The sequence below is a fragment of the Pundamilia nyererei genome, unplaced genomic scaffold (assembly GCF_000239375.1).
Source record: "Pundamilia nyererei isolate P.nyererei 1_Seehausen unplaced genomic scaffold, PunNye1.0 scaffold00137, whole genome shotgun sequence".
NCBI lineage: Eukaryota > Metazoa > Chordata > Actinopteri > Cichliformes > Cichlidae > Pundamilia > Pundamilia nyererei.
Genome location: NW_005187538.1, coordinates 334,676 through 343,354, shown reverse-complemented (window position 1 = coordinate 343,354; position 8,679 = coordinate 334,676). Strand labels below are relative to the sequence as shown.

The following is an 8,679-nucleotide window of genomic DNA, read 5'->3' as shown; positions in this document are numbered from 1 at the left end:
AAGTGAGGGCAGCTCTTAGGATTCACACAGCTCTCAGACTAAACAGTATATAATAATGAGGAGATGCATAGTTTGAAACGGAAGTAATAACAGAAATGTAGGAATCAACTTTAAACACATTTTCTTTCTCCACCATGCTTTATGATATTGATTGAGGGAGGCAGCCATTCCAATTTAACTTCAGCACTGGACCACTTGACTGGTCTAGATTCAAGTCTGCGGTGGAAAGATTTATGATGCTGGGCCTATTTCATACAGCGCTTTCAGCTCCAAGTGCTTTACATTAAAGTCCAGACATCAAACAAAGTCAAATAAGACCAATAAAAATAGAGGAGTTTAAAAAAAGAAAAGAAATATAAGTAAACAAATTAGATTGTGCGTAACTTTTAATTTTACATGCAAATAAACAAAATTTGGAGGATATTTACTTTTTACTTTTTTAATTTCAATTATTCACAAATTTCTTCAATTAAAATCTATTTTTAATAACCGGCCCACCGAGTAAGTAACCTCAGAATCAGCAACAGCCCAACTGAGCCTTAAAAAAAATGAAGTAGTTAACCCAAAAACAAAATTGTTTTGATGATTTTAAGACATTTCTGGCCGCAGCCTTCGGGCAGCTGCTCGACCGCTAAAACGTCGTGAGGACTGAACTTCATAGCACGTCCCTGACAAACTGTAACAGTGTGTATATATAAATAAATAGTAAGTGTTTAACAGAACACCTTGCTGAATTGCTGGTCCATTTTATGCTCTTACTTCATGTAGTTTATGTATACACTGGTGTTCTAGTAACACATCAAAATGAGAGCGAGCGCACTATTGAACCCCTAAACACCCCAGGAAAAAAAATCATTCATTGTGTACTGCGTTTTAATATGCTTTACATATAATTACCTATGAACATGTTTTAGATAAGTTCAGTTCAGCTGTCTGGGAAAGTTTAATGCTGAAGCGATTAACCATGAACCAGCTTTAACAACAGTGTTTATAAAGTGTCGCCTCCTGAATCTCCGAGCTGCGTGTTCTGTTTTTAATGTGCATTCATTTCTGTCTCTGCCCAGATGGCCGGCCTTGCTGCTGTTGTCTCCTTTCACACGATTGCGTGATATTATGATTGGTGTGTTTTGTGCCCATCTCCTCTTTGATGCCCCATCAAACAAGAAATTTATTTTTATTTTTTTAATGACATATTGATGGCAAATTGATTTAAAATTGGCCTTATAGGAAATATTTGGTGTAGTTAAGCTGAAATAATACGACATTTTTATTCACAATCATGGACTCAATCTAAAAAAGACAAAAGGCTGTCTTTATAGGACCAGTTTAAAATGTTAAGCCTCAGTTGCACAGCCCTAGAGACTGGTTGGTGATCATCTGGCAAACACAGGTTGCTAGGGTAAAATGTCTATTCTCCCCAACTTTATTGGCAAGTAGTTGTTGGCTGTTGCCGGCTTTTTCCATGTGAAAGTAGTCACAAAGAGTGTGTCGCAGTGAAAACCTCGGTTTGGGCGCTAATGATACTGACACGGTCGTTTGTAGTTTGCATGAAACTAACTTGTCTGCAAACATTGAGCTGTAGTGGAACTAGGCCTGTGGGGCTAGAAACTGGTCCATTAGACTCTACAGCATCCTGTGTCCAAAATAGGAGACAAGTTAAAGTCACATGATTAGTGGTCATGTGACTGAATACCCACATGTTCGGGGTTTTTTTTGGTTTTTTTGCATTAATATTTTCACCTATTTATGGGATAGAACAAATCTAGTTACTTAATTGTTTTACTAAACAAAAATAGTTGCACTACATTATGTTAGTACTTGTTGTAGCATTAAAAAGTCTAGCCACCCACAGTGCACATTTGCCCAGTTTAAGTGAGCACGTAAATGTCAACTCTTGTGGTTCATTGTGTTTAACATAGAAAATGAAGTAAGTATAAGGACACAATGATCTACACACCAAACAGCTTTTATTAAAGGATTTAACATTTTAGAAACATGCTCAAAACGTGATGCCGTATCACTCCCGTTCCCGGGAATTCTAGGAGACATAATAAGCTGCAGGGATGTCCTGTGACCTTCTCTCTTTTAACCTCTCTTAACTTTCTGTCTCTGTGTCCACCTGTGTCCTGTTGGTGCGTGGGTGTGCATGTTTGTGTGGCATGTTCCCAGCCCCCATCATCTCGGTCTCGCTGTATTAATCTATCTTTCTTTTCTCTTTACACTCCTCCCTCTCTCCTCCTCCTGCTCCTCCTCCTTCTCCTCCTTCTGTAGCTGCGTGAAAATGCTCAACCTGTGGTGAGTCCCTCTCTGCTCGTCCACATCAGACTCATGGGACAGGGAGTGGACCAGCCTAGGCTGGGCCCAGTGGAGTTATTTACAAAATGTAACCAGACTCTCACTGGTGCATATTATATAGTGCCCACAAACACTGTCAGCTGTGTTTACTGCCAAGTTTCTGCCCGTTTTCTGCATTTAGTAAACCTTGCTGCCTGACAAACATTAATAAATAATATCAGGCCAGAAAGAAAAACTGTCTTTTTAATTATGGCTCCTTTATAACTAAACATTTGACTTTAGGTTATAGCCTTTTTGCATGGAACACCACTATTTGTTAAATATTAAATGAATCTGAGGGTACCCAGTCACTGTCCTATGTCCTAATCTGCTTTTTTCTTGTCTTTGTATGTTCTTATTAACCGTTCAGGCTCACCGTGTCCTGTGACTTTTGTGTTCACTGCTTCCTTTTTAATTTATTTTTAAAGATTTTACCTAGAAGTATTGCCTTCAGAGTCAGTTTGTAGTTTTTGGTTCTCTGCCATTTGTCTGTTAAAATGGTGGGAGGTGAATACGCCAAACGCTTGGTGGATGGGAACACATCCATTGTGTCCATGTTAAGGTGTTACTGAGTTTTTACTGTTCTGGTATAAAAGACAAAGAAATAAGACTCAGATGAGGCTCCTGTGATATTTGACACACTGCCGTGTTTGTTCTTTCTCGTGCTTCTCTCATCCACGCGCTCATTTAACGTCCACGTCTTTCTGCAGGTGTTGCTGTTTCTTCAAGCGGAAACGGAAGAAGAACACGCCACGGCAAAAATGATCACGCAGCACCAGCCTGAAACGTTCCAGCTGTTTGGCTCAGTCGATTGTGATTTTATTCGAAATCAGTAAGGTCCCGTTCAGAATAGAAGAGGGAGTCATCTGAGAGATCTTGATTGAATTGTTCTCCGTTTTTTGGACAAGTTTAAAAACGGTTTGCTGAGATGTACAAGATGCTTGTGTCTTCTTGTGGGATTTTTTTGTTGTTGTTGTCCTTTTTCTTCTTCTTCGCCCTCCACCCCTCTGTCAAGCTGTGCCGGGTTGTGTTGCAGGTCAGTCAGCCAAATGGGGAAAAAACCTTTCTGATGGAATCTTTTTTCCTTCCTCCCCCAAGACTCCCAACATCAGTATTTTTTTTCCTCTTTTTTTTTTTTTTTTTTTTTTTTCTCCTGAAGAGGAAGAGATGGCACCTCCTGTGGAAACTTGCTTCACTACGATTCCTGCTTGACTCATAAAATCATCATCTTCAGTTCCTTTCTAATCTCCTAAATGCATCCTGCCCTCAGTTTGCAAACTCATTATGACACAAAGCCCTTTATGATGATTCCTGATGTAGGAACTGAATGTAACACAAGAAGAGCCAAGAGTGTAACCGCCTATCGTCACATACAGGCACAAAGAGCATCAGTCTGCCATTTGGCCTCTGCACGTTATATTTTTTGTTGTTGTTGTTGTTTTCTTTTTCCCCCCGTCCTCCAAAGAGGTCAACTCTGGCACTGGGACCGGGGCCTGAGACATCAGAAAACAGAGACGCCTCATGTACAGTGTTCTCTGCTCATGCTGCTTGGTTAAAGCGCTCCCCTTAACCTCGCTGCTGTCAAAACACACTACAGTCTCTTTGGACTCTCCTGCAGTTTTTGCTCCTACCCTTCGCTGAGCAGCAACATGACACTTGTAGATGCAGGGGGGTGGGAAAACAAATGCTATTTATGCTATTTATCTCTCGGTTTCCACCAGTTTTTCCTACTAATTCTTAAACATACGCACTGAATGTATGGACGGTAAAATAAATGACTTTAAAGCATTTATATAATCTGTCACGTGCACGGGAATGAAATTGCAGTTGGGGAGCTGAGACCAATGTTTAAAAAAAAAAAAAAAAAAGGTGACCAAAACTAGGTGGGAGGGTCTTAAATGTTGTTGATCTTGTAGACATTGGGGGATGCTTTGGAATAACATGAGGAAAAAGTGATGTGAGGCACTTTTGGAGAATCACAGCCTCTGAAACGCTTCTGTCCAATGCCTTAACCCCCCGACCAACCTACTGACCGACCAACCGACCGCAGTCACATCACCACTTGGATGACACGTTGGCGGCATAGTTAATGTGAGATTTCAGTGTCTTTTTTTTCTTTTCTTTTCTTTTTCCCGTCCCCTCCCCTTTTGGTTATCCTGTGTAATAAAGAGTACCAGACTGTTCCCAGCTAGTGTGAGAGCAGTTAACGACTTCCCCTTTGTTGACACACTGAAGATGTATTCCCAAGAAAGTGATGCCAAATGGAACGTTTTGGTGTAATGATGTGTAACGGTGTTCCAGATGTCCCCCGTCCCCCAGTTACCCTTGTGCGTACCAGTGTGAAGACCCCACGTGCTGCAAAGTGGTGACGTTTGGACGACTGCTGAACCCCCTTCTCCTTGTCAGCACGGGAGAGGAGAAAAGAGAGGGCGGAGAAGTGAACGTGTCTGTACCATTCTCACTCTTTATTTAGTGTCACGGAGGACTGCCTTGAAACAAAATCCTCAGTACGTCACCTTGCCTATCCTCCTAACAGAATGAATTACCATATGTGTGTTCTTTTTCTTTTAAATTTTACATCTTATGCTAATGTGAATTTGTTGAATGCAATTTTTTTTTCATTCCAAATAGCCATGGTTTTATGGGGAAAGAGAGGTTAAACAAACAAACAAACAAAAAAAAGCTTGAGACCACGACTGCACTACATTTGTTGACCCCGGCTTTCCCTGACGAGACCCTGCCTTCTTAATACTGTACTTTAAATGTGCTTATTACTTTAATTGTAGCTGCCTCGTGTGCTAGGCCTTCCCTATAGGGTGCAGGGAATGCACACAAACACACACACACTCTTCTGTTTGTTTTTTTTGCCCCACCCACTTTTTTTGTTTGTGTGTGTGCCATGACGGCTTCCCTTCACTCCATTTCCCTCTGTCCACACACACACTCATTCATCCAAGACCAAGATGAGTGGAGTTTCAGGTTTGTCTCCATCATCTTTAGAAATATGATGTTGTAGATGTTGCAGATATTTCTCAATGAATCAGTATGTAAACCTGCTTGTTATATGTATTTACACTGTATAGCTTCCAGTTTATTATTATTTTTTTAACCCCTGACATGTTGGTTACTCTGGGGTCTAAGTTATTGTGTTATTGAAAGTACTTGAATTTGAAAATCTACGGGACCTTTTCTTCTTTTCTTTTTTTACCCCTTTTCTTTTCTCGGGCGTTACCATAGTAATTCCACACATAGGATTTGAGGGGAACGGTGGGAAAACCAGGCTATCTGAATGACAGGTATTCATGTCTCTGATATGTCTTAATGCCTCTTAAAGTTTATTTTTTCCCAGACAAACACGGCTTGGCCATTTCATTCCAGCTGCCTGAGGAAAAAACTCAAAGTATTCTGATATGGATATCCAGACTGTAGCCTTCAGTCTTTCCCCCCATGGATTTCCCTGAGTGCCATTTCCTGAGACTACTACTAGCCCATGCCTTTTACCTGTGCCAGGAAAATATGAAGTTGAATGTTTTATTATTTTAGTTTTTTCTGTCTTTGGATGATTGCATTCCACCATGTGTCCTTGAAAGGGTCCGCTGTCATTTTTGGGAAGAATCCTCGAGCAAGCGTGGCTCAGCGCAGCAAAGCGTTGCAGTGAAAGTGTTTCACGAGTCGTTCCTGTTGGTTTCTTTCATTCACAATGTCACTGGAGAGAAACTGGACACCAGGTTTATTATTCCCGAGTCGGATGTTGTGACTGATCATCTTTGCGACATTTTCTTCTTCCGTTAAAGCTTGCAGGCTGTCCAGCTCTTCAGCTCCCGGCTGAAATGCTCGATATGTTACTCTGATGTATCCGCTTTTCTTACTGTTGGCCTCATGCAGAGTGGTATAGGAGTGCTCTGCGTGACTTGTATCTGCATGGCTTACCTGGAGACTCTTTCTCTCTCTCAGTCTCCAGCGAATTTCCTCACCTGTAGGGCTCGTATACTGTTGGGTCAGTGAGTCAGTTTTGGCTTCCAGGCCTCATGTAAAATACATCAAACATTTTCATGTCTTCATTCCTTTTCAGCGGCCATTATTTCTTACACAGTTCACTTCAGTCAGACTTTGGATGTGTGGAACTTAGTCAAAGCAGAGGACGGTGTGAAGTGTGAATGAACGGCTTCGGTCTCTTTGGGTTCTCTGGCACTTTTTCCTCGTTGCTGTACTGTAGACTTACTGTGTGTTGGATTTACTGTATTTTTGTTTTTTTGAGGGAGAGGTGACATTTGCTACAATATTGTGATGATTATTTGAACTGTAAATTGTACAGAGTTCACAATTGTAGTCTCTTTTCTGTTGGGAATCCATATAAAATCGTATTCTCTGATCATTTTTTCCTTTTTCTGTTTTTTTTTGTTTTTTTGTTGTTGTTTTTTTCCCCTGACTGTGGAAAATCAAATTGTACAGCTCCAGAGTTTATCCTCCTCCCTCGGCATTGTTTGTTTTTATTTTTTAGAGCCTATGATTAAGAGGAATCTTAAAACTGTAAATAAATATTATTGTGCTGAAATATGAATGTCACTTCAAAAATGTATTTGAATGAGTTAGTCAAGGGCTTCAAGAATGAAGGACCCACATTTCTTTTTATGGTTTCATATTTTTGATTTGCAGAAAGGTAAAGGTCCTTTTTATCTGAGATGCCTATATTTTATTTTGTTTTTGTTTTTTTCTCTTTGGATTCATATAATACAATGTGTCACACATGAACCTTATAAAAATCACTTTTTATTCCCTCCACACCTAAAGGGAAAACTCCAATTTGCACCCTTTTTTATGTAAAATAAAAGATCTCTCCACCTTGTGGGCATGTCTCTTGTGACGTGATTTTTGTAAAGTCTGCTTCAGGAAATGTTTTGACTTTGATCAATTTTTTAATGTGTGTGACTTATAAACCCAGCAGATTTGGACCTTCATATTCAGAAACCAGAAATGCTGTTTTCAGCTCAGTGTCTGTATAGGGATCTTTGAAGTTTTCTATCAGGTCAGCTGTTTGAAGACAAGTTTTACTTTGTTTTAGAGTTTGACTGATAGAGGAGACCAAAATATTAGAGATATCAGCCAATATTTTTTTTTCCTTATGTGGAAGTTTTATACTGTCCTCTGGTGGACAAACAGTGCATCACCACCTACAAGGTTGAAGGGTGTTTCTCCCATCTTTTTCTTAATTGTATTGGTTTGATATTAATGCTGATACCTATAGACTGGCAAATGTCTAAGATTAGTCTTGCAAATAAGTTGGATGGGTTGATAAAAGATATACATTTGTGTCACAGCAGCCAAAACAAGAATGTGGCTCATAAAAATAAAGCTTTTACCATCAAATAGCTGAGGAAAGAAAATACACAAATTAGCTCACTTGAATTAAGATGTGGAAAGGTCAATCTGCAGGCTTTGAATTAGAATTGGAATTTCATAACAAACTCAGATTTTGCTCTTTAAAGGTTTTTAACACCATTATGGCCGGCCAATGTAAACGGACCATTTCAAAACAAACTGGTGTTGGAGGTATTTTGACAAAAGTTTCCTTTTTACATCTGTCACAATAAGGTATTGCACGTAGTTTTAGCTACATTATCATGTAAGTTGTGAAATGGTTTTAATAAAGACAGGTCACATTTCTTTTTTTAAATGTTTTTTATAAATCCCTTTACTCCTAAGATTTATATTTTGTTGCTAGACAGCTTGAAAACTGTCACTTAGCAAATTAAAAATATATTAAAATATATTTCACGCTCAAAAATCAAATTTCATCTTGGACTGAGACAGTCTTAGTCCCTTGGGGCTGCTTTGCACAGAAAATATTTGAAAATAAACAAATTTCATTTTGTAGCAAAATGTTAAACCTCTGAGCAGTGCACTCCAGGTTTTAATTTACTGTATCAGTCTAATTAGTTAAAAACATGAAATGGTGACTGTAATTTAAAAAAATGTTACTGGTTATTTCTCAATTTTTTTTATTGCTGCAAGGTAATGTATGCATATGAACGAATGTTTGTGCTGTTAAAGCAACTTGTCATCTGTAAGACAAAATTACAAAATTTGGTTCAAATCTCAAAATGTTGATTTAATTTAATTTTCTTTTGCATCAGTTGGAATGATTTTCTCAGCATTTCAAGTCTTTTAAGGCTCAGCTCAACACTAACCGTGACCCTGACACTAATCCTAATTCTAATGTTGATTTATTAAATTGAAATTTTGAGATAGAAACCCAAATCTTGATTTATGTGCATAACAAAAAAATAGTTCACAGTAACGTGATGTTTTCTCCTCCCACCGCCAGGCGGCGACACTGCTCACTAC

At 39.1% G+C, this 8,679-nt stretch overlaps 1 protein-coding gene across 9 annotated transcripts in view; it reads left to right on the top strand.

The window, feature by feature from the left end:
• Window positions 1–3,272, top strand: part of csnk1g1 (casein kinase 1, gamma 1) — a 43,412-nt gene extending 40,140 nt beyond the window's left edge. For 5 of the 9 annotated variants that reach the window (XM_005743954.1, XM_005743950.1, XM_005743953.1 and 2 more), the window contains 2 exons: window positions 2,272–2,295; window positions 3,045–3,272. In XM_005743954.1, coding sequence (XP_005744011.1) covers window positions 2,272–2,295; window positions 3,045–3,099 — 79 coding nt within the window. In that variant the 3' untranslated portion in view covers window positions 3,100–3,272. The remainder of the gene's footprint in view (window positions 1–2,271; window positions 2,296–3,044) is intronic. The other 4 variants (XM_005743956.1, XM_005743952.1, XM_005743955.1 and 1 more) reach the window with 1 other exon arrangement.
• Window positions 3,273–8,679: the final 5,407 nt, after the last annotated feature.